At 37.1% G+C, this 26,969-nt stretch overlaps 2 protein-coding genes across 4 annotated transcripts in view; one reads left to right on the top strand and one right to left on the bottom strand.

Moving 5' to 3' along the window:
* Positions 1-26,969, bottom strand: part of SYN1 (synapsin I) — a 96,419-nt gene that overhangs the window by 47,540 nt on the left and 21,910 nt on the right. For 2 of the 3 annotated variants that reach the window (XR_011923381.1, XM_072430347.1), the window contains exons 3-5: positions 25,124-25,215; positions 14,217-14,373; positions 13,151-13,240 (exon numbers count right to left, since the gene is read on the bottom strand). Coding sequence is in view for 2 of the 3 variants with exons in the window: in XM_072430347.1 (XP_072286448.1) it covers positions 13,151-13,240; positions 14,217-14,373; positions 25,124-25,215 (339 nt within the window). In the remaining variant the exon portion in view is untranslated. Of the gene's footprint in view, positions 1-13,150; positions 13,241-14,216; positions 14,374-25,123; positions 25,216-26,588; positions 26,612-26,969 lie in introns of those variants that run through there. The other variant, XM_072430348.1, reaches the window with a different exon arrangement.
* Positions 1,361-8,909, top strand: TIMP1 (TIMP metallopeptidase inhibitor 1). Its single transcript, XM_072430362.1, has 6 exons — positions 1,361-1,476; positions 2,379-2,515; positions 3,540-3,619; positions 4,145-4,262; positions 4,679-4,800; positions 8,417-8,909. The coding sequence occupies exons 2-6, from the start codon at positions 2,404-2,406 to the stop codon at positions 8,609-8,611; spliced, it is 627 nt and encodes a 208-aa protein (XP_072286463.1). The 5' UTR covers positions 1,361-1,476; positions 2,379-2,403; the 3' UTR covers positions 8,612-8,909.

Here is a 26,969-nt window from a genome sequence, read left to right as displayed (position 1 = left end):
TACCAACGAGGCAGTCAAAGCCAAATGGAGCTAAATCTAACATCATTTAGCATGATGGTATTCTTGCAACACTTCCCTCAAAGACTCTGTTCTAACACATAACAATGCAGTTTTCATTTCCCACACCCAGGTGGAAATTGAATACCAAATTTCAAAAGAAAAGATCTTTTACTTTGCTTAGAAAAAAAGTGAAATTAAAGAAAATTATGTATGACTAATTTAAACCAGAATTATTGGCAAATAATATTTTCAGAATGCCATACATTGGTCAAGAAAACAAAGCAGTACAAGTTAAAAAACGCAACAGCAAAAAAAAATCATTTTTATCGGACTCGATTTTTTTGTTTGACAAGTATTTTTATTCAATGTACTCTTTAAAGAATAGGTTATTTGGCTTTGTGGGGTACAGCCACCAATATTAATAAAAACCAATAATAATAACTAACAAAACTAAGTTTAGCCTAAGTACCTACTATAGAGTCTCAGGGAATGGATTGAACTGTTGGAAAGTTGGAACTTTGAAAAGTAAAGACTACTTCCTGTGTGTCAATTTATCAATAAAAGCCAGCACATGATATGGGCAACTGTGAGATGAGCTGAGAAGTAAAAACAGTGCATATGAATGTGTCAGACTGGGAACCAATGCTAACAGCTTAAGGGTGCAATATGTGTCTCTGGCCAACAATATTTATTGGGGTTGAAAGTCAGCTATTTTTTAGGTATCTAGTATTAGCCTTATTTAACTGGCATAGGGCAAACTTCCAATCTGCCTTCCATCTTCAGTAAGCACATACTTTAGGTTAATATTACTGTGTTTAATATCAGGTGATTTTATGGTAACTTAATTTAACCATTAAAATATATTAGATTAGATAAAATAAATTATTTACTTTAAACTGCTCACTTCTGAACAAAATATTTCAAACATCTGTGAAAAGATTATACAATCCCTACTCAATGGGCTGCAGAGCATTCTGCATCCAATGTCATACTTATTACATTAGAATTTTAGTTTTGCATTTAATGTTACATCACATTCTCACAGAGATATTATAGCAGCTTTTTTATCTGGGACAATTCTTTTAAACCTGCAGTTGTCAGGAGCTGGAATCATGTAAAATCAACATCAATACCTGATATGTGTTCACTGTATGACTGTGATTAAGTTATTTACGCAAAATGTTTCATTTTGAGGGGATTGCAGTGCTGTCACGTAGTTTGTGCCTGTTTCTACCTGGTTGAACTGGTAACGTTATCCTATGGTTCCCCAACCCTTCAAGTGACCAAACTCATTTCCCAGCTGCCTTATGATCTTTTCCTGTTTTGAAATCTCTGACTAATAAGGATGGCGTCTGGGGCTGGGCTGTTGGCCAATCATAGCATAGGAGGGAGGGGGCGTGAGGAGCTTTAAATTCCAAACGTGGCATGGAGAGATCCAGCACTTAGCTCCAGAAGCACTGACAATCCTGAGATCAGGTAAGTGGTTGAAGAGCTCCATCGGCTATCACTCTCTTTGCTGCTGGTACCCTGCCCTTCTGACCGAGCATCACTAATCTATTTTGACCTGCTTAACAGCTACAGCAGAATGGGCGAATAGCTTTATACTCTGCAAAGATTCTATTACTCCTTCTTTCTAATACCTAGACAGTAATTCTTTACAATGCCCTGTACAACCTTAATAAATACCAAGCCAGAGATCTGCACTGGAGGATTAACTCCTTTTCTGGTCCTGTACTTTACTCTCCATCTGCCACATCATTGCACCATTTAACTGCCTGCACAACACAGACCTATACAGGGAGTTGTATCTTGAATTTTTTAATAAATACCCTGATTGTCCATTACATAACCTAAACCATTTTAGATGCCAGAACACCATCTCCTAACCCTTGTTCTTTTCAATCCAATTACTTACTGGCTTTTTAACCAATGACTTACTGGAGTGTAGCACAGCAATTAACCATTAATCATCATTTATCCCTTTCATTTACAAAGCCCAGCACAGCATCATTTAACCTCTAACCAGCCAAAGGCAAGCCCAGCAGAAGGTAATTCCTTGATTGCCAGCAATCATGTAACTTCCTACATATCATAGCATTTACAGTATTGCTTGCTCTTTTCTAACCAATAGTAAAATATTAGTCCCAGCCACTATTTACCATGTGGTTTCAAATTTAAACCATTTTCTGCAAGAACTAGGCAAACCTTTACAAAGCTTTTGTCCTGCCAACCATCTGTATGAGTTTTCTGACCTGTTCTTTGCACCTAATAGATACAGGAAATATATCTGATAAGCCCTCATTACTGCCAGGTACTTTTCTAGCTGACTGTGGTATTTAAATATTAATGTGTACCTTTCATTCCCTCTTCCTCTGTAGCCCAAAGAAGCAAGCAGTTTGCACAATGTTTGCCTTGGTGGTATTGTTGGTTTTGAGTTGCCTCAGCCAGGAAGTCTGGTCCTGTTCATGTTCTGGCCCCAGGCACCCCCAGTCTGTGTACTGTGACTCTGCTATTGGTAAGTGCTTAAAATGAAGTAACTATCAGGAGCCAAATGAGAAAGCCTGACATGTAGTAATGAGCTAGGAGGGACAAAACCTAAATATTGTTATCATGGACATAGAGACACACTGTTTTTTTTTTTTTTTTCTGGAAAGAAGTGTGAAGAAATCTTCTCTATGTGAGAGGTAATTCTCCCTTGTCACCAAAGCAGGTATTCCTGGTTCTGCTGACAATTGTAAAAGTCAGTCACTAGCACAAAAAGGAAGAGTGAATCTACTAAAAAGAGATTCAGAAATAAAAGTCAAATAAAGAGCTTTAGACTGTATAAAAAAAAAAGTTTTGGATTACGATATATTCTAATTCCAAAAGCATGACCTTCTTTTACATATATTAAATAGCTTGTAGAAGAGCAAACTCCAAACATTTATAGAAACATATACACTTAATTTTGCAACATTTGAATAATACTGTCCTTCAGGTTTTAAAGAGTGGGTGTGCAATTTTAGGGTTCATAGGTAATGTTTCAGGAGGATGGGCTCATGTCAAAACATGTGCTCGAAAGCTAATTATCCTTGCTGTGATTCAGCTCAGAGGACACACCAAGCTTTTATTTGCACTGAAAGAGTGCTAACAATACTTGAAGGGAAAGTATATATATTATATATTTGTGGTAATACATGTAGTGTTACCTTGATTTACACATTTTGTAGAATATTTGTATTACTTAATAAATTCAGAGATCTGAAATTTAAACACTAGAGGGAGCTTTTGACCCACTCCTAGTTTCCTGTCTTAAGTATAGCTAAATGCTCCTCCATTGTCACTATCACTTTAGGAGATGGGGTTTGGTTTTGGAAGAATCACAGGTGAAAAAAACATAAAAATTTAACACTAATTTTGCACTATATTAGACAGACGACTAAATATTTCCTTGAACGTTTTTCTGCTTCTAAAAATCATTAAATATAAGAAAAAGTTGTGCAAATTCCACACAATACATTTATTGTAATTTCTGCTGATCATAAAAATTCTCTCTACAGTGATCCGCACAAAGTTTGTTGGGCAGAAAGTGAGTGAAAAGAATAGAACTAGAATGCAATATCAAATTAAAACTACAAAGGTAAGATCATTTCATTTCTATCCTGCTTTTAAGTGAAGAGAAATACAACATTTTAAAACAAGAACAAACCAGAGGTGCAGGAAACCGTTCCCATGAGGAACACTTGTTCCACTGACCACTGCCAGAGGTGGTATTTAACCTAATTGTAGGCATATTTTCACAGGAAGTAAAAGAAAATCGCTGTAATGGATACACGGATAACAAAACAAATAATTTGTAGTTTTTAACCCTTTCCATCTCTATTCATAATTCACCACTTTTCATCATACTTTTTTACCAGTTATGGACCACAGTTGTTTTTACTATAGGCCTATTTATTCTGCAATAATTGCGATAATTTCATTACCTTAAAAAGTAGTAAAATAAGTAAAAGGGATAATTTTTTTTTGTACATTAAAATGTTTCTAGTCCAATCTAATTGCAGTCCAGTAAAAATGATATCTGAGTGTTCTTGTTGTATGCTGGCTGGTTTTGCACAGCACTGTGATTGTGTATGGTTGAAAACAATCCGTCTTTCTCCATTAGGTTTTCAAGGCCCCAGAAGGATTTGAGGACGTCCAGTACCTGTACACTGCAACTGCCGAGAGTTTGTGCGGATACCAGCACACTTCAACTAACAAGAGTGAAGAATTTGTCCTTGCTGGTCAGTATACTTCAATATTCTTACTTACACACATACACACATTTTCTTGAATAAGACAGAGAGACTTGTTTTAGTACCTAAACTTTCAGACAAAAGCAGCACTTCTACAGTCAAAACAACCAAATGTGTTTATTTACTGTGAGAAACATCACTGCACATCTCTAGAAGTTAATTTAGATAACTATTGAGAATTATTAACATCACTCATGTTTTTAAGATGTAATTCTTTCTTAAATAATGGAAAGGCAGCCTTATCTATCAAAGTACCTAAAATAAGGACTAGCTCTGCTGGTCCAAAGCCAACAAAGTCTTATTTTCCTGGTCAAATAACCTGTGTTTATTTCAGAAATGTCTGCTGTATGTTTTACCTTCTTCTCACCTCCCCAGTGATGTTTCTGACTATCCTCTGTTTACAGGACATATTATCGATGGTGAAGTATTTATTAATACCTGCAGCTACATTGCACCATGGGCTTCCCTGACTTATTGCCAGAAGAGGGGTTTCATGCAGATGTATGCTAAGAACTGCGAGTGCACGGTAAGATTGCATAAAGTGCTCATTCAGTGGTGAAACATAACAGGCTCTGCAATGTTTTTTAAATAGCATTCATTTATGCTTAATGCACAGCTTTGCAACATCATCCATATATAAGGCAGAATAAGAATCTTGGACTTTCCTTATGAAAGAGTGATTTAGGCATTACCTACAGATCACAGTGCCTAATTCACAGTGAACAACACCCACAAATACATAATGATATGTTACATCCTACAAATGTCATACTGAAGCCACATCACCAGGCAGTTGTGTCCATCATATAGCAATATGTGACCATTAGAAAACATTTTTATACTTGGCTTTCTGCAGTCAGATTCTTCACATCTGACTGCTATTGCTTTGTCCAGAGGTCAGTGCTATGGATTCCCATCAGTAACTATTCTTTTACCCATTCCAAAGCTCTGCCACTTATTTCTAACATAGCTTAGTGGTGTTAGAAGACATACTACTGTGGGATCTACCTGGTTATACATGTGCCATATTATTTTAAACAGTGCTGTCAAGTGTTCCAAAACAAAATTCCCCTCAGAATGTAGCAACAAAAACACAAAACACTGCAGTTATAGGGTTCATATATGACTTAGCACAAAACCAAATTTCCCATTTGTACCAGTCACTAGTGAATGGCTGCTGGAGTGGCAGCATATGGATTCCTGGAATTCAGCTTTGTACACAGACATACCATATATGCAGAAGAGCAAAACTGTGCACCTTCAGTTGACATTTAATGTATTTACTTGTACATTGTGCCTTGCAACTTCTGATAAATAATTTTTGTGTCAGTTCTGTAATGTAGAAGATAAAAAAATTACTCTGTACCTGTCCCTGCTACCCAAGCAAAATTCTGAATCAAGTTTTTTTTTGTTTGTTTGTTTTTTAAAAGAGACTCTAACAATATATTGCCAGTACAGCTGATCAATATGTACCTTATTATGCCAGTCAGACTGACAGAGGAAGGTTCTGCACCATGGTCCAATGAGCAGAATTTTGACACAGGAAGCTTTACCAGCAGATTGAGATGTTGATCTCGTTATCCCACAATATTTTAATAGAAAGCTGCTACATATCAGAAGATAAATAAAATACATGTTTTTTATAAATTCACAAAAGTTACTTTACTTGTAGTTACTATAGTGTTCTCCCCAGAATTTTCTTTTCAGCCAGGTGGTCAAAAAGGGTGTGTGGCAAAAGACGGCAAATTTAGTGCTCCCAGTCTTTTATGCCATGGGTATCCACTAACCTCCTATTGTTTCAGTGTTCTACCTTACCCCTATACTTTGTTCCAACTTTGTAATGCATGCTCCATTAGTATATCCAATTTCACCATTCTATGTATTTTGCCACAACTGTCCTATGCCGTGTATTGTGACCCAACTTACTAGTGTTCTAAGTTTTAAGAGTGTAATCCTTTGTAGTAGTGTAATAGTATAATGAATGTGTAACAAGTTAGGCTTAGTTCATATTAGCAGCAAAAAACATTTACCCCTTCTGAGTGATTTCTGGCAACTGCTCAGCACCTGGGATTGGTAACAGGCTTTTTCAGAGCTTGAAGTTTTTTAAGCAGCAGTGGTTCCTGGCATGAGGAATGGACAAATATAACCTTACTGCCGGTGTGAATTCAGCCTAACTTCAGATGTGCTCCTGAGGCTATATGAAGTTAAAGTGAACTTTTGTGAAATCTTTTTTGTTTTCACTTGATCCTTTTACAAAATCAGTCCAGCAGGCCCATGCTGGCTCAGCTTCCACCTTTTCTCTGATGCTCACTTGTACAATCAGTGCTGCCTTGCACTGCGCACGCAAGAGATTAAACACTTTTTTTTACATTATAAGAAAGCCTCTGAATGGATATGTGACACAAATATTCCAGGAGGCTGTGGATTTTCCCTTTGGTCTTTACCAAAATGGAAGTAAGGACTAAAGGGGAAAGGTCCTCCCCAAAAAAGTGTAAAAACAAACACACATTTTTCCATTAAATAACAGAGAAAGTCACTCTTTAATATGATGTTAAAAATGTTGTGATGCTTTAGGTAGCATCATGCATGTGATATCAGATGGACCCCCTCTCATCACTGCCCATATTCTATAAAAAAACAAAAACAATCCATAGTGTGTAATGTCATCGGCAGCGCAGTGTGATAGCTGTGTGTGTGTGTGTGTGTAAAAGCTGCTTGTCATATTCTGCAACCTAACAACTCTCTGTGTTCAAACCTTTTTATCTCCTAAACCGTTGGTTGTAATAACTTGAAATTATAAAGGTACACGTGGTGGCAATGGAAACTGAAGGTGCAAGTAGGGGACACTTGTGGGTAAACCTTTTTAAAATGTAATTAGTATGGCATTATGAGAACATAAATCTCTACTAGCAAAATGTGCTGCCTGCTCTGTTACACATATCTGTCTGCATCTTACCTCAAACCCCAATTTCTCAAGAATTAAGAGGTGCAGGGAAACAAAAATATAGATGGAAGTGGGAGAAACATGTGGCTAACCTTTCCTTTCATCACCATTGCATCAATACAACATTAAAAAAAAACTGTCCTTTAAAATGCACTTTCTTGTTACACATGACTGTACCCTATTACATTTTAGTGGGCAGAGTTTATGTTCTAATGATGCTATAGTGATGAAGTTTTGGGGGATGTTAGTCACAGATGTTCCCCACTTGTATGGATATAGTTCTTGTTTGTGACAGGTAGGTAAATATTTAGGGGTCCCACCCCAATGGTCCTTGCTATATTAGTAGCCCCGGGGTCCCTAATTCGCATTTTCAATTTAGGACTTCTAGTTGCACTTTCCTCTGAAACAGCAACCCCAATCTTCACTTTTCATAACTGTTTACATTTGAGACCCCCATATCTTGAAATTTTTTTTAAGGCTGGGGGGGTGAAATTGTAGTAACAAGTATCTGTGAGGGTCCCCTGTGCATCCTGAAAATTACAAGTCATTGTGATATACAGTTTAGGAGATATGGAGGTTTGTACACAAAGAGCTGTGAGGATGCAGAACGACATGCAGACTTCACACACTCTCTAGCAGTGGATACATTTTACAGGCAGATTTTTTTTTTTTTTTTTTTTTTAAGTAGAAATTCCAGCTCGTGCTATGTGATGGGGGCAGGGCTGCCTGTGTCTTATTCACATGAAGACTGAACTCTGTGCTCACCTCTCATCCCAGCAGCAATCCCCTGAACGGATAACAGCATGCAGAGGATGAGAGGTGGGCGGGGTAGGCACAGCAGCCTGGCGAAGCAACCGGCTAAAACCCTCTGGGGAGAACTATGCTTTATGTTTATTTATCATACATATGTATGGTTGTTTTTTTTTAGTTTTACTTTTGTTCAAACTAGATGGACTTTTTCATTTTTTTTCAACCTTACTAACAAGAAAAAAGTTTCCTTTAACTTTAAAACAATGCATATGTCCCAAATCAATAACCGAGAAACTGTGAGGAAGTGAGTTTTATGCCCTAAATTGCTTGTTTTGCTGTAATTGAGACAGAGTTGTGCCACGAGTAAGCATGTAACTGCTGCATTTATCTCCACCTCAGTTTTTAAGGATCTTCTAAAAATACCAAGTGTTTATATCTTTAATTACAGATCAAACAGTGCACCTCTGTGCCATGTGAAATAGATGACGACCGCCAGTGTCTCTGGACCGACCACCTTTCCAGGCAAAAGAGCCTCTACTCTGGCCATCAGGCTGCCAACTGGGCCTGTGTCAGTGATAGCAATGGCCTGTGCATTTGGGACTCGCTGAAGTCTCGACTTTACTCCCCACAAAGTAAGGTCTGATGGGACCTCAGCACACAATTTGCCACTTAAGATTCTCTTAAGGCACTGTCAACAGACCTGAGGTCCTTGCAGCTCACTGGACACATTAAACAGCAGGGGTGCCTCTGGGGAAATAGAAGGATCAATTTAAATAAGTTAATTTTGTGTCTTCTGCTAAGGGTGAGCTTTCTTCACCAGCTGATTTTGTATGCACTGTTAGATCGAGGGGCAGTTTTTCTAGATGTGCTATAAATGCTTTTTATATGTATGGGAATTTTTGTTTGAATAAATATTTTTACATTTGTTTTTGTATATAAAAGTGTTTTCTTTTTCATGGGATAGGGTCAGCCTAGATAAATGTTAACACATAACTTCTTACGATAGAAAGATTACAGAGGTCACTACTAAATTGTTTTTACAAATTGACAATGAAATACAAAATTAGCAAAAACAAACAGTTCTACCTCACACACATGCCATTGACATTTACATAATAATGTACAGACAAACAGGAGAACCTTATTGCACTACACTTCTTTGGTATTCCCCAAGTTTAAGAGCCATTTAGAGGTTGCATTTTAGTATAACTCTAAATAGACACAATACTACTTTTTTTTTTTTTTTTGCAGGACAAGCAAGACTTGATTGTGTTGCAAAATTTATGTTATTTTCTATGCAGTATATAGACAAAAAGACAAAGGAACGCTATAACATATCAAGTAGAGGAAACAGTATGGATTAAATTTCCCTTTAAAAAATCAGGATTTAGGTACAAAGCACTGGAAAGTCATCAAAAAAAGGCTTGTTTCACATTTTTTATACTTTTTGTAATATAAAAAAAACATTTCAAATATTTATCGTTAAAAGCTGAAATAAATCACCAGAAAAAAAACAGCTAAGTAGAGAAAGAATTGAAGGCGTTAATAAGGAGAAATTAAGATTAAAGCGTAACAAAAAAAATCACATTTACCTTTTTTCATGCAAATCCCTCGATGGCGCTGGACCCTTCCTGGATCCGGTCCTGCATTGTCCAGGAATTATTCTTTGTCTCGATGCGAAGGAAGAGCCGGGCGCTGCCATCTTATACCTTACCCTTCGGTCTTCTTGCTACGTCACCTGATCTCGCACTGCACAGATGCCAGATCAGGTGACGTAGGCCATTGTAAAGGGGAAAAAAAAGGAGAAGAAAATGCCCCTTTTGCACATGCCCTCAGGCTTGAGAAGAAGGAGCAGCCAAGAGCCTCCCAGAATGCGTGACGTAGGTATCCTGGGAACGCTGTGCTCCCATTCAGTCTTGATCGCCGCAGCCATCAAGAAAGAAAGAGAAGGAGCTGCACCTTTTTTTTTTTTTTTTTTTTTTTACTTTAAATAAATGGATTTTCCACTCTTTTATGTAAAGTAAAAATTTTGAGTTTAGGTCCACTTTTACTAATAGTCCTTTCTACAGTCCAGCCTGATGCTGCCCTGTGTTACAAGCAATGTGGCAGGTGATCACTAATGGCAGTAATACAAGATCACAGATGGGTGAAATTAAGTTTAATTCAAGAATGATGCCAATAAGAACAAATAATGTGAAAAGAACTGTGACAATACAGAAAATAACAAACACCGCCAAAAACAACTAACTAACAAACATATAAGAAACACAGGTACCAACAAGCTCAGGTCAGGTCAGGATCAACAGGTCTTAGGACAAGACACACGATCAGGGCCAGAGAGCACAGCAGGTAGCAGGCCAAATAACACTGAATCTCTGGCAAGGACTCAGGGAAGGGAAAACCCTTATTAGGGAGCTCCCGGATGTTTGCATAACCACTTCTTCCTGGATGTGGTCATCTGCTGGTGGCCAGTGGAAGTTCATCGTAACCAGGTATTCAGCGCCACCAGCAGGAGTAGCAGATAACCATAACAATAAGTCACCTCTAAATGTTGGAGAAGAAAAAGAAATGAAACTTTTCAAAAATACTAGGGATGTTAGAGGCATACAAATAACTTACTAAGAACAAATGAACTTTTTTTTTAAAGTAAAACAGTCAACATCTTTAATTTAAATCATATACAAAAAAGTGAAGAAAAGACATCAACACATACAATAGTGCATATTAAAAAACATCAATCGTTTGGCAGTCTCAATTTCTCACATAGGTCCTATAAACAGGCTCAAGGCATTTCACAGATCATAATGTCTGCTTTTTCAGGAGCAAAATGAATATATCAGACCTATATCACAAACGATTGACACAAATAAAATTCATTAAAATACAAATCGCCCCATCCATATTTGATCCACAGCAGAGGACAGTAAAGGTACATGGCTTGGCATGGAGCAGATGGGGAGAAGATGATCCAACCACAGCATCAGTGAAGTGTATTAATTAGTACTACATTTTAGGTAATCACACTTATTATCAATTCAGCATCTGTGAAGCCTAATTGCACCTTAATCAAAAGTTAGCTGCATATATAATGTGTCTGCACAGGTTCACTCCACAAACACTAATACTTCAATTTAAAAAATGAATATAGTGTTTAAAAACATGAAATATGTTAAAATATAAAAATATAAAAAAAAAAACAAACCTAAATAACGATTGCTTGACACAAAATAGACATCACTGCACATGCCGTAGTAAGAGGACTTATACTAGCAGTGCTAGAATTGCAAGGTCCTAATGCCAACGTACACCCTAAGCGCTAAATTACTTCAGCAACATAGGTTGAAGGTCATGCCCTTAAAGCTATATCTGCCTATTGCTTACCCCTAAATGATGAAATACAAAAGGTTTTAAGGTCTTTTGCAAAATTCTAGGTTTCACAGAATATCTCTGTTTTGTGGGTGTTTGCAAAATTAAGTCTGGACATATTTGGTATCTATTTACTTGGGGATTTTCTTGTTCTAAATTCACCAAAAAAACAAATATAATGTTTTTATTCAAATAGTTATTTTCTTCCAGTAAATATAATATGTTTTGGAGTGTAAAAACCTTACAAAACATTTTTTGCTTTCGAGAAAATGGTCATAATTATGAACAAAGGGTTTAATAACCCTAGCAAGGACACAAATAGACTAATTTTTCCCTAAAAATAAACTTTTGTCATTTCTTTCACTTGAATGTATTCACGTCTGAGCAAGTTACCTACAGAAACATACATTTCTATTTCTACATCCTTTCTAAGCTGATAACTGAACCTGTATATGGATTGACGAAAATGTAAAAAGCCAACAGATCTCTGAATAATGATAGCAGAATTATAGAAGCCACCATTTTATGTACAGCACTGCATAATGTTGGCACTTTACAGTTTACTAATAATAATTATAAGCTTGTCTGTGTGTGTTGGTGGCTTTGTTGGTTAAGACTTACACAGGATGCCTACAAACATGAAACTGATGCTCCAGAACAGGACAGAAAACAAGAGGAAATCTTCAACAGACAGCAATAAAAACTTGAAAGATGTTCTAATCCCTACCTTTCCCCTTTGGTGTTTTTCAGAACACCTGCTAACTAGCTAATAAATAATAAGTGTAACCAAAATAAGGGTGTTGCGGGAATGTGTTAGGCCAAACTATATGTTCCTACATGTATTTTACAATTGCATAGTAAATTGTTTGAATAGGAAAGCTAAAAAACTGGAGGACAATGGAGGTACATCCTGACATGGCAAGGCACTTCTGGTACACTTTAAAATAGCTACCTGTAACCTTAACACTAATCTTTTCTGTAGCTTTTATATAAACCCTTCCTGTGACCCTAACACAAATCTAACAGCCCTATGGCCAACAGGAATAGATTACATGACAGGCTGGCAATATTATAGTTTATCGGAAGACATTGGCTTAGTGCTGTCAGCTTGCAACAGAAAGTGCTACTAGGGCAGAATCTTTCAGTAAAAACAGTGTGCAACAAGAAACAATTTGCTTAAGAACATTGTATACAGTAAGGGGTTATGCAAAATACTAAAAATTAATTTTTTGACTTTACATACATACATCAACTTTGTTCAACTTACATAAACTCCGAATGTTCACTTTACATAAAAGGGTAGACAACAATAGAAGAGACCTTCCAAAGGATTTGACTGCCCAGCAGGATTGAAAGTAAGTGTATTTTTGTTGTTGTGGGGTACTTTTGAGTTTAGTCCCTCTTTAAACACCTTTTTACTTTATAAACAGGGAAAGTAATCTTGTTTTTAGAAGTCTGACATGCAATGGTCTTACTTGTCTACATTGCTGAAAATGCATGAAACTCTAACAGAGAACAGAAGAAATTAAACAGAACTCAGTGGATAAGGCCCTAATAAGGGATTCTATAGATAGCCATCTGTTTCAGATTAGAAGTTTTTCCATGCAGAGATTGCTAAATTTGTTCCATGACATGTTACATCCTTCTGGAAGAGGGGGCCAACAAAATCTGATAGCCTGCTATGTAAATTGCTGTAGTCTGGGGTCAGTACAGGACAAGACCCTCAAATGAACAGGTACAAGCTGGAAATAACTCCTTTAGGTAAAGTCAAACATTGCTGTGGGCTTTCTATCAATTTCCTTCATATGTTACTCACCATCTCTTTATGGTTGGGATAAAATGTTTGCTCTATTAAAGGGAATTCCTCTGGACCCAGCTTCTTCTGCAGGCGCACTAGCTGGGAGAACTAAAAGATGAACATAGAAAAGGGTGAGAAGAGGTTTAAGTTATTATTAAACTCTATTTTCTCTAAACATTTAACATCAAGTATTTTTTTTATTTAAATAAACAATCATTTACATGTTCTATTTTTTAATAGCTGTCAGCCTATAATTATAGGTATTCTATAGCACTGCACACTTACTCAGTTCACATTACCACCTTCACCTAATTATGTTGGGTTTCATAGGATTTTGTACTAGCACCATCAGGGAGCATGTGTGCAAAGATGGCTAAACCAGTGGTCCACTTGGACCCTACAAGACTCTGTAACAACCCAAAAAAATAAAAAAAGAATATTGTTGTGAACAATGGAATGCAAATGACAAATAAACCAAGCACCATTTCTTGGAGTGAGTCTGCTTTCCATTACCCAAAAGTAGGGTATCACTCTTGTTAGGGAAACAAAGTAAATATTAGTATATATTGCAAATGGGATATAAACCTATTTCCTAATCAAACCCATTTTTAGTTGAAGAACTGCTGACACAAGTTCCATTAACTATAATTGATGTGTGGTTTTAGGATAGGTCATACCTTTCCCACAGACCTGTATTAACAGAAAATCGTAAAATAAAACTACTAGGCAGGAAACACACCCTACAATGAACAAATATGGTTTGCCTCTATAAATAAACATATTTACAAATTCATAAATAAATACGATTATACCTGATATGCTCATGCTTGTCACAGGTGAATGACTCACTAAGCACTAAACTGGATGTTATATTAGGCAGTAATATTAATTTAATAATTGTTAATATTTGCGATAGTTAGGTGGGCCTTGGAATTAAGATAGATACTGTATATGTCACACCCAGAAGCCACAGAAAACATACAATGCCTGCATATGATTCCCTTTGCCTGCAAACATGCAAAACTGAAACATTCGGCTTGGCTGCTCATAATTTAAGTTGCTGTTATCTGCTGTTGACACTTACCACCCAGGGCTTGTCACAGAAGTTGTACACGGAATGTAGAGAATTGATGCTGGGTACTCCTGCATACTGTAGTCCAATTACCAGACTGCGGAAATCCCCATTGCGAGCCATGCTGAAGGCATGCTGACGAATCAGGACAAAGTCTGGCTTCAGTGATCTATGAATATAAATATATCAGGTTAGTGCCTAACGTGCAAAAAACTGTAAATCTACCCCATGAGATAAACTAAAAGAGAAGCAGAATTTAAATTCCCTTTTTAAAGAGTGATTTCAAACAATGATAAAAACTAATAATGCTATCCAGCAAACAATGCAACCCTCAGAAATTGCAAAGGGACATTTTAATTCTGTGCAGTTAGAATCTAGAAAACACCTCAAGAGTCATTGAGAGTGTACTTTCCAAAGCCTGAGCTGTGTAAAAGGAAACCAAAGCTTACCAGTCCTAAAAATGGTAATAGACTGATATTCTCATCACCATCAAAGGTCAACAAAAGAAGAGAATCATCCTTGAGTGTGCGCAAAGACCAAAAAATTTGGCTATGTTAAGACTGGCAACAGGGTTGCATTGCAGTTACCACTTCCTCATCCAGTCGCTGCCACAGGGGAGATGTTTCTACAGGGAAGACATTTCTACCAGTTTCAGCAGTGGGGCAGGAGTGAGTGCTACAGCGGCACTCACTGCCATCGGCTGTCAAACCCGCAGACACTGGTTCTTTAAGGGACTGCTTCATCCTGAGGTAAGCCTGAATGTAGCCTTTGATTTTTATTGATACACCGGATAGCACACACCTCTTTTAATTAGGTGATTAAAACAAACAATATTGCATGTACAAAAGCGCACTTGAGTTGAGACACAAAACAGCATGAAGAGCCACATCACAATATCATAAAGGTAATTTGTTGCAGAATTAATGTCACTTTACTCTCATACTTTAATGATTTATTTAAATCTCAGCAATATGAGACCACAAGAAATTGCAGAGGAGAATGAACTATGACAGTACTGGGTAAGCATGTTCATACTTACGGATGACTGTGTCCCTACTGGGCAAATATACTATCTATATTTGTCCCATTAGCTATTATCATAAGGAGTGAAAATTTGTAGTAAAAAAAAAAAGAGAACCTGAAATTACATGTAGAAACGCTCCCTGGTCACTTTATTAGATACACGTATCCAACTGCTTGATAACGCAAACATCTAATCAGCCCATCACATGGTAGCAGCTCAATGTATTTAGGCGTGTAGATATTGGCAAGATGATCCACTGAAGTTCAAACCAGTCAATAGAATGGAGAAGAAAGCTGATTGATGTGGCATAGTTGATGGTGCAACTTGGCCTCCTCTAACCAAAAAAATCCTATCATCAGAACCGGAATAATTTTTTAGGAAAAAAATATCTTTTCATGGGGTCACTTGTTCTGGTAACAACTGTCTTAAAGATGATCTTGACTTATTTTAAACTATTATACTTTTTGTGTCTATGGGTAAGAAAAATAAGTGATTTCCCTAGTGGGACACAGCAATAAACAAAACTGAAATTCACACAGGGATTTTACCCATATTATACTTTACTCAAAGTAGTACAAGCAGCGAGGCTTTAGATATTGTTGAAATAGAATGGAAAAAAGAATAGAAGTGGAAAAAAGAGCTTAGGTGTCTTTAGTTAGGAAATGCCCCATACTGTTTATTTCTGCATTCAATTATAAATACCTTATCCCTCCAAAAAAATATTTTTCCAGCAATTACCTATTTTCTTTTATGTCCATTGAGGTGGGATGCCATTCACCTTTGGGACATTCAAAAGCAGTCCAACTGAAGATTGGGCAATACCACAAACAAATGATACCAAGCCCAACAAAAGCTTAACGAGCTGTCTGAATTGCCTTGTGCTCGAATCTGCCATCTGATAAGGCCCCAAAATTCACCTGGTAGAATGCTCAAAAAAGACTAAGAATCTGGTAAAGTGCACATAGAACAAAGGGGTGAAACATGATTTAAGCTTTGATAAAAGTATGCTTACACCACCTGAATTGAGTAGAAAGCAAGAGTATCTTTGCAGGGTTGATGGATTCAAATTAAGCTTTGTGAGGTGCAGAAAGAACCAGATTAGGACCTGTGATATTGTGGAAAATATTTAGTGTGTGATATTGTGGAAAATATTAGGTTCGGATTTCCCCTTAAAGTTAACAAAAGAGTCTTTCTTCCTGGGTAAGATCTCTGTGCAAATTGAATCTATTCTAAAATGAACAAAGGACCCTTCTGTAAGATCCTTATGCTAATCAAATCTACCCTTAAGGTAATAAAAGGGTATTGGTTCTCCCCTTTAAATAAGAAAAGGGATCATGCTTTGTATCAGCTTGCTGTTAATTAATGTTGGTAGACAGTGTGTCCTCAGCTTTGTAGGAAGTGTAACCTTGTGTCCCAAGGTGTCCAAAACCTCAGTGAGTCCCAGACTGAGTGTCCCTGATATTTATTATGAAACACATTTATTCCTAAACCTTTATATTTCCAATGTACCATTCTGTATCAAATAATAGATGATGGAATTGTAGCTGGATTGTTATGGGGAGCATTTGGAGACCAAGAACTAATCTCCTAGGCCTCAGGAAACCATACCAGCCTGTTCTGGTGACTTATAAGCCTTAGACATATCTCATTTGGACTCTGTGAACTTCATGTTTTGTGGGGATGAATAATCTGGAGGTTGGCAGTTCATGAAACCTGTACTTATGAGGTTATTAATAATGGCTAAATTAAGAGCATCATAACCTATGTGGGCACAGCCCCCCAGACAGCCCCTCAGACTGCCCCACCCCGATACCATTGGATGGTCCTATTAGTCCCACCTCTGTGGCTAACACAGAAAATGCCATGTCAGCCCTCAAGAGGTAGCTCTCATTTAATATCAACATATTGCTAAGGACAATGGACAAGTTGAGTCACTGAAGGGAGCCCCAGCGACTCGGGGCAATCACGTGGACTTTACACAGCAACCTGGACCAAGGCAAACCAACTCTACTTAAGTATTTCTTCACCGTTTTCCCCTTTTATTTTATGCTGTTGCTATAGGTTCTGTTATAGTTCTGGTATAGTTCTATTTTTGTGCTTTGATTAGTCTATATTTTTCTGTTCTTGTTTATGCACTCTTTTTGTATATGTTTTTTTATAAAACCCTATAAAAAGTAAGCTGAACCTCTGAATGCTCTAACTACAAATAGTGTAACTTGCAAACCCGAAGTGCTACTATAAACAGTTTTCTGTGACATCTCTGTCTGGTGTGGCAGTGGGTGACACTAAAGAAGCAGAAGCACAACTGCGGTTGTCAAAGGGTAAAGATGTGTGCTTCCGTCTAAGCTTGCGGTGGCAGTCTACCTTGTGAAGGTGTGTTTGCCAAGGGTTAACAGGAGTGGTTAACCTTGCCCCCGTGACAAACCCCTCTTCGGCCTGCAGACACGTGGACTGTGGCAGAGCGTGCTGGAAAGTCCATGCGCAGGGGTGCAGGCTGAGAGGGCGTTTGTCACAGGACACAATGGAAAAATACGGGATATTTCCTAAACCTGATGTCTGCCAGTCAGACTCCTGATTTATGAGCCCCACTATGAGCCACCAGGCTTCAGAATACCTTATCCTTACTGAGAAACTTGTCGCACAACAACAGTCTAGTTTGGACATGGCAAATGTACCACCTTAAAGGTGGATAGACCAATGACTCTACTGCAAAAGCAGAAAGTTACACATTTACTGGAATAAAAGTCTTGAATCTGAAATAGTAGAGTCTAAATTTTCTCCTCCTCCTTTTTACTTCTGTACAAAGTTCCTAATTAAATAGTGAGAAGCCAACAGTCTCTAAAGTAAAACAGAACTTACGTGTACTGAAAGCCAAACACATGGATTTGTTCAATAGAAAAATCCTTTGACAGAAGTCTGGAGACTGAGATCAAATGAAGTTTGCCTTCTACTTTCAAAGACAGACACCACAGAAATTGCTATGCTAGAGCATTGTAAGGATCAGAGATTCAGAGTTGCCCCTTATTTTAAACCTGAGCAGTGAAACAGATAACTTTGAAATAAGAAGGAGGGAGTAATGAGCAAAAAAAAAATGTTGTAGACACTTCTGAAACTACCTTCCGCACCCATAAGGCCTGTCAGAGATAACAGAGCTCTAGAAATAGTTACCAACTGCTTGTATTGGTTACCAATTGTATCGGTCCTTAAAGAGAGGTAATCTTTTACTAGTTACATGTTAAGACCGGCATCTCAGGAGTTCTCTTTAAAGGTTTACAAGGCCAATAAACATTTTGGGAGAAAACATCTTGTAATTTTCTGGTCTACACAAAGGAAGACTGGAAGTAGCACTAGTAGAAGTACAGCCTGATCATAGCATAAATAGGTTGGTCTTTTACACAGGAGAGCTGAAAAGAGTTTATCTGTGGGAACTAGTAAGAAAACTAAGGTATTTTGGTAGAAGGACACAATTTTTGTTCTCCAGTGTCCAATCATCCTGTAAGCAACAGTGTAACCTGAAAGTGAATGACTTTATTTGTCCTTCAAGGGAAAGAACTTTATATTTTACATAGGAAAGTTTAAGTACTTTGATTTTCAATAGTAATTCAATGTCTTAAATAAGGCTGATTTGTTTTGAAATACTAGCAATCCAAGGTTCATAAAGTCCAGACAACACTTATATATTATTACAGCAGTTTGTTCATTAAACATATTCCAAGCCCAGCACCACCGCAGAGGTATAAATGAGCAGTTGCATTATTGTAGTACAATGGGTTCTCCACAGGGAGGCAGAGAAAGCTACCAACACAATACAGTGGCGACATTGACATCCATATTATTATTATTATTATTATTATTATTAATAAACAGGATTTATATAGCGCCAACATATTACGCAGCGCTGTACATTAAATAGGCAAATGACAGACTAATACAGACAGTGATACAGGAGGAGAGGACCCTGCCCCGAAGAGCTTACAATCTAGTAGGTGGGGGAATTTCACACACAATAGGATGGGCGATATGTAGTGGTGGGAAGTAATGAGGGTTTAGCAGACAGAAGAAGATGGGTATCAGCAGTTATTAGAGCATTCAACATAATTGAATGACATGCTGAGTTAAAGTACACTGGTGTTCATTCATCCAAATGAATTTTTTTTACAGTGTGAATATGTGAATATATGATAAATGGCATGTATACATGGCTCTTGTTAGCTAAACTGACTGGAATAGAAAGTGCTGAGTTTAGGCGGTAGACAGACAGTTGTGTTTATTCCAAAAGACTTATTATTATTATTAATAATAATAATAATAATAATAATAAACAGGATTTTTATAGTGCCAACATATTACCCACCGCTGTATAAATAGAGGATTTATCTGACTGTGATTAGTCCTAAAAAAGTAAATATCTCCTTCATAGTAGATTCAATATCTGTGTATCTGTCTATCCTTCAAATGCAAGGGAAACCTATGGAATAGGAACATGGTTGTGCTGTTGGGCTGTATGTTTCATATATCTGTTTGAGGACATGAAACTTAGGATCACTGTGATTTATATTGAAAATTGAAAGAGATTATTCACTAATTAGCTAAATGGGATTTGAATATACCATTGCCGCCATAACCACCACCTTCCTTGCAACAATTTTAAATAAAAGGGCTGCTGGAAGTACAAACATCAAACTTCTCCTCTTCTTCTTCCTGAAGAAGCGGATTTTTTTTCCGCAAAACACGTTGAGAAGTAATTCAGAATTTAAACCCTTTGGGGGTATTCTGTAGGAAGAGGTCATTATATACACCCACGATTTTATTGTTTTATGTATTTGAAATGATGTTTGTTTTTAATGTTTATTATTAATAACATTTTGGTATTTTTGTAATATATTGATAGTACTGGCTTTAAAAGTCCAGCTTAAAATTGATGTCTTTCATTGCATATCTTTTCCTAAGTTCAGAAATGTAAATATTCTAAAAGCTGCACTGCCACAAGGAAGCTAATCATATACCCCTCACTGTAAGCAGACTGTGTTGAGAGTGTGTGTCTGTGTATATTCACACAGGTATCTCAAAAATATAAACTTTGCAGCCAGTCTTGCAGGTACAAGTTAATAACCATCAGTAAAATGTCCTTTGATGCATTTCACACTGATGTGCTTATTCAAATGAAACACATAATGGAAGATTGTCACCGATACCTGTGACTGGCTATAATCCGCATTCAACCCCCGCACAATTTGTAGATGAATCAACATCACACTTTGTCTCAGTTAAAATGAGGATGTAAAGCTGAATTCCAAACAGGTAGAAATGTAGTAATGTGTTGACTAAAACAACATTAAATGTATTTTTAAATTCAACTAATGTAAGAGCTTCAGATTTATGACAAATCCATACTATATAGTATGTATAACTACTCTGTGCTGTGAAATAGTAACAGGACAGAGATGAAAACAATATATGTTTATGTGTATTTGATGATTTATGTACTGAATAAGCAATCAATACACTTCACTTTTTGCATGAAAAACCTATGAGCCTCAAACCTCTTTCTTTCCTCTCTATTCACCTATTCTATTTGTTAGCATATATTTTCAATCATGGATCAGATCTATTCCAGGTTTGCTGGATCACCCAGGTTCACTGATGAAAGTGTCTCCTCTCCAGTCTTTCAGAGCTTTAATAAGTCAGGCCTATTAGGTCAACCATAAACTCCTCTGTATACCAAAGTACTCTAGAGACAAAGGTAAGGCCATCTATGCAATAGCTAAACCTTGACTAAAACTTTGTCAAGCAACAGGACACTGATCCCAAGCACACCAGCAAACCTATAACAGAATGCATAGTTCTTCCCAGCCCCCTTTTGGTGGGTGGAGCGCCCAGCTGCCGTGCCTTCTCTGCCCGGCTCTCATCCGCAGTTCTATACCTCTAAACGGACAATGGAGAGGCTGCTCCGTTCTCAGCTGTTATCCGTTCAGAGGATTCGAACTGCTGATAAGAGTGGGGCAGAGGGAGAACAGCTGGACACAGGCTGTCTCTCCCCCATTCCCTAGCTGAACAGGGGGTTTTGTTTTTGAAAAAAAAAGCTGCTTGTAAATGTATCCGCCCGAGTGGGCGTGTGTAGTGACGTCATCAGAGCAGTCTGTATATGAATGATGCATGTCATTCTGTCATTACAACTCTCTGCATACAAACCTTCATATCTCCTAATCTATTGGTTGTAATTGAGTTTTCAGGGTGCACAGAGGACCCTCATAGCTAATAGTAACCACAACTTCCCACCATATTTCAAGCATTTAAAGATATATGAGTCACAATTTTAAAAATGTTGGGAGTGCATTTTCAAAAACAAGTGCGCTTAGGGGTCTTTAAATAAAAATGGAAATTGGGGACCCCCTAGGCCACTAAGCTAGCAAGCAACATTGAAGGGGGGGTTCTAAACTGATACCTACCCGTCACAAATCTATAATTGTCATAATATGTTACCCTGTCTGCTTCTCTTCTTTGAACCCTGATTTCCCTAGAATAGTGGGGTGTACAAAACTGAAAATATAGGTGCAGTGGGGGGGGGGGGGACCTTTGGCTAAACACCCTACACTAAAGTTTAATTACTATGGCAAATGTACTGCCTTTACACATTACTGCCCCTCTAGGAGCCCAAAATTGAAAATGCTAATTTTTTAACCCCCGGGGCCATTTATTTACAGCCCCTAAATTTATACTTGCCCTTTTTTTAAACTTTAATTGTAATACTATGTTACATTTTCTGCTTCTGTTCTTTAAACCACAATTTTTCTGCAATAGGGAGGTGTAGGAAACCTAAAATGTGTGGGGAATGTCCGTGACTAACACCCCCTAAAATATCATCACTATGGCATTATTAGTACATAAAAAACTGCCCATAAAAACAAAACTGGGGTTTAGGTGCTGATAGGGTACAGTCATGTGTAACAGTGCAGCGTGTTTTGATGGGCAGAGTTTATGTTGTAATGATGTAATGAAAATTAAAGTTTGGGGGGTGTTAGCCACATTTGCCCCCCACTTGCACCTATAATTTTGTTTACCTGCACCTCTCTGTTCTAAAGAAATTAGGGTTCAAGGTAGGGAAGCAGACAGTTAAGTGAAACAGGTCAGCGCGTTTTGACCTGAGGTTTTTTTATGTTCTAATGATGGCATGCTAATGAAACTTTAGAGGGGTTTATACACCTGTGTCCCTCACTTTTCAGTTCCTGTACCTCCCCATTCCAGAGAAATTGGGGTTCAAAAAACAAAAGCAAAATTGTAGCATAGTATTACAATTATAGTTTTGTGAAAGGTAAGTATAAATTTAGGGGCCCCACCCTAATTCTCCCTGCTATGTAAATGGCCTGAGGGGTCCCTAAATTTGCATTTTCAAATTTGGGCTCCTAGATGCACTCGCCTTTGAAACAGCAACCTCAATGTTTATTTTTCACAAGTTGTTAAACTTGTTAACTCCATATCCTAAAATTCTTTAAAGAGATTTTGGTTACTAGTAGCTATGAGGGTCCCCTGTGTACCCTGAAAATTAGTTATACAAGGGTGAAGGTCTGAAGGATTGAACACAGTGAGTTGTTAGGCTGAAAAATATGACAAGCAGCCTTTACACACACAGCTATCACACTGCGCTACTGCTGACATCATTGTACACGTACACTCGGATAAATACATTTCACAGTTTTTAAATTTTTTATTAAAATATGGGCAGTGATGAGAGGGGGACATTGGCTGTCCTGCCCGATCACAAGCACAATGCTCCTGAAGTATCACAACATTTTACCATTATATAGGGGGTGACTTCCCCCTTTTATATAAAGGAAAATGTGTTGTTTTTCTTTTCTATTTTTGGGGGAGGATCCTTCCCTTTCCATATTTACTGCCATAGTGGTAATGGCTGAATGGTAAATCTGCAGCCTCCTGGGATATTTGTATAACATATCCTAGGTGGCTGTGGGTTGCTCCTCCTGCGCATGCCCAACATGTATCATCAGGGTATGTGCAGTAAGCAGGGTAAATGGCAGTTTATTTTACTGCTAATGTGAACTAAACCAGACTACTGCAAGAGATTACACTATTGAAACATAAAACACTAGGAAGTTGGATCAAAATATACCACACTGAACAGTTTGGGAAAAAAATTGGAAAAATTGGATATAATAACAAGCCAGGCATTAGAAAGTTGAAACAAAGTATAGGTGGTAGAACACTGACACAATAAGGTAGAACACTGACACAATAATAGGGGTTACTGGATACCTTTGACATAAAACTAGGAGCACTAAATTTGCTGTGTCTAACCCCGCCCACTTTTTTACCACCCAGCTACAGCTTCCCAGCACCCAGCTGAAAAAATAATTCTGGGGAGAACACTGAAGATGGCTGAAAAATAAAATAATTAAGCTATTGCAATGGTCCAGTCAAAGTCCAGACCTCAACCTGATCGAAATCCTGTGGAAGGACCCTAAAAGAGCCGTACATAAATTAATGCCTGCAAAGCTCAATGAGCTGAACAATGTTTAAAGGGAAGTGGCTAAAAATAATTCCACAACAAAGTGAGAGATTGATAAAGTCATACCGATAATGATTACTTCAAGCTTTTGCTGCTAAAGGTAGTTCTACATGCTACTGAATCATAGGATGTACCTAGATTTTTACACATGGCTTCCCTATTTTGACTTTGTTTCAGTTAAATAAATGACACAATGGAATCTGTTGTGTGTTGTTTAACATCTAAACTTAGATTTAAAGAGAATATAACATGCTCAGATGATGTGTTCTAAAATGATGAGAAGATATTTTTTAATGGCTGCAAATGTTAGGTTTGGAAAATATATTGATAAACATGATGGAACATGAGTATCTGTTCAACTTAATTGACTGTGCATATCTGTATAAATGTGTGTGTGGCTCACATCAGCTAATCAGAACCTTTCTTTGGTTGTCATATTTGCACAACAAAAGTTGACTAGCTTCCTCTTTCTTTCTCTCCAGTTTATATACCTCAGTTTTACTGTAATTTGTCTAGTGGAGCATAACATGTTTCTCATTTATCCCCGGCTGTCAATAAACATAGCAATAGCTGGCAATTATCCCAGGAGTCTCCTACAATTTAAACACCTCAACAATCCCTTATTTAATGTACAGCGCTGCGTAATATTTTGGCGATATATAAATCCTGTTTAATTATAATAATAATAATAATAAACTGGATTAAAACGAATTGTGATTCATTTTACACTGATGGAGGAAAATGAGATGATTGGTGCTTGATTTTATTTATTGTAATCTGAGAAAAGCACCAGGTACATAAACAGATACAAAATTTAGAATCCAAGTTGTCAGTATTGTGTGGTGTAGTATGGGCTCCTATAGTTCAAAAAATAATACACAGATATAATTCAAAAGCGCAATATCGATGATCAGGCTTTTTCTAAACTGTTAGGAGTTAACTAACGACCCACTAGTCATGTTCAAGGTGAATCAAAGGTTGCTTTCACTTTTCACCTGCAAAATATGCCAAATATTCATGGTATCAGGGTGATTGTAACATCCTCCCGCCATACTACAACAGACTTCAAGGTGACTATTTGCAAGGCCCAATCAATGTCTCACGGGGTGGAAAGAGAGTCTTTAGCTCTGCTTAGGCTCCTAAGAATGCAACTTTGAAATGAAGCAAGATTCTCCCTGCTTTTGTACGTGAACATGACACTTTAATAAAACTTTTCCCTGTGTGCACTCTGGCACTTTTATGCATATTGATCAGTTTCCATCTGCCTCTATGGACAGAGTTTCCACTACTGTGTGTTTTAATTAAAAAAATGCTTCTTCAGTATATAATAACAATGCTGCAGCTGTTATCAGGTCCTATTAGATGACTCACCTCACCACCTTCACTCCATTTCTCATGACCTCCAGATCCACAGAGAACATTCCATTGGAATGTGCTACCAGGTTCAAATCACAGAATTCAGCCTAAAAATAAAAAAAAAAAAGTGAAATTTATATTGCATAAAGAGTGTAATCTACAGAAAGATTTGTAAAATATATAACCTACAGTGCAAAAGTGGAATTACATCCCAATATTACAAGTCGTGGTAATCAGATATTTTATTTAGACTTTTATTGTTAATAAATATACTATTTATAATAATATATATGTATATATATATATATATATATATATATATATATATATATATATATATATATATATATATATATAATGTTAAAATTTATTTTGAAAAGTTTCTACAATTTTTTTTAGATTATTTACCTTCAATGGCAGTATGAACCGCATAGCCCAAAAAAACAAAAACCTAAAAAGGAGGTTGAACTGTTAAATTCCTAAGCACTATTAACTTAATGGAATTAATGGAATTTAATAGATGTAACACTTTGTAGACACAATGCAGATCCCTGAAAATTAGTTCTGCTTGCTGTTCTATTTTTATTTAAATTGTCAGAAGTAAGGATTGCACTCATTTCACATACTAGGCAAAAAAGTTTTATTGTCTTACACACTAAAAAATTAGACCGTTTATGTCCACTAAGAACAGCGGACACCTGGTGCTCTATCCTCATATGACTCACAACACAGAATTATGGTATTACCTTGACATTCCCTCATGTCAAGTTTATTACTTTGTGGTCAGTACAACCAGTTTTACTTTGATATTAGAATTATTCAACAGATGACAGTCATTAAACTGTAGTGTATGAGTGTTTAAAATACTCACTTTGGAGAGATTTCCTTTTTGCTCTCAGCTATGTCTCCCAAACAAGAAAATGAATCTTCTAAATGGTATGAGGAGCCCCAAAAACCCTGACAGGAGATTTAATCTTTCCTTATTCCATCTAAAACATTTTGGTTTCAGATGTACCGTACTTATTGTAAATCTTAAACTATAACCAATCATGTTTTCTGATTTCTGGTCTAAATGAGGGACATTACAGTAAAACACACAAAGATATTGCTAGCATGTGAACCCACATCATTGCTTCTTTTGTGGCCTCACTCTGAAATAACTCCTCTGACACTAAATTCATGTACTTCGAAAACAAAATTAGACTAACAAAACTAGACTATGGGATTAAAAACCCTACCCTGTCCTAAATTTAACAAGCTGAAATCAAGGCAAAAACTTAAATATACAGACAAAAACACACATTTGTAAACTGCATTATCTGCAAAAGAATTTGTAAATGTGTAATCACTCTTGTATTGTATATATCTCTGCCAGATAGCAGAGACAGGAAAGAAACTTTTGGATGTCACCTCACTGTCTCCAGACCGTTGATTTGATAATAAAGGAATCGTAACACAATGCATCATCAAATTTTCTTACCCATGTTCCCTGTCAGCACATGTGCATACAGAAAATCCTGTTTGGTTTCCAGTACTGCCCCTCCCTCTCCCAGACTCAATGCTGCTATACAGGAGGGTAACAGTATGAAGAAATCAAGACATATTTACATTTGGATATTTTCCAAGCAGTAAGTAAAATAAATTTACTAACATTTAAAGAAATAATCAACTCTTTCTATGGAGATTTATATCTTTTTAACGCTAAGCTTTACAGCCCATTAAAGCTTCCCTGGAAGAAGATAGTACACACTTACTGCTCCAGTGAGGCCTGGAGCAGGGAACGAAGTGAAAATCAGTGGAAGGCCTGCATGACTGGGAAGGGATGGGAGCAGGCAGGGGAAGGGTTAAGAGTTAGCATAGA

This window comes from Pyxicephalus adspersus, chromosome Z (assembly GCF_032062135.1).
Source record: "Pyxicephalus adspersus chromosome Z, UCB_Pads_2.0, whole genome shotgun sequence".
In the NCBI taxonomy this organism is placed as follows: domain Eukaryota; kingdom Metazoa; phylum Chordata; class Amphibia; order Anura; family Pyxicephalidae; genus Pyxicephalus; species Pyxicephalus adspersus.
This window is presented reverse-complemented; position numbering and strand designations above follow the sequence as displayed.

Coding starts and splice junctions, on each gene's coding strand:
- TIMP1 (XM_072430362.1), top strand. CDS start 2,404: ATGTTTGCCTTGGTGGTATTGTTGGTTTTGAGTTGCCTCAGCCAGGAA. Junction 2,516..3,539: donor GTACTGTGACTCTGCTATTG/GTAAGTGCTTAA, acceptor TTCTCTCTACAG/TGATCCGCACAAAGTTTGTT. Junction 4,263..4,678: donor TGAAGAATTTGTCCTTGCTG/GTCAGTATACTT, acceptor CTCTGTTTACAG/GACATATTATCGATGGTGAA.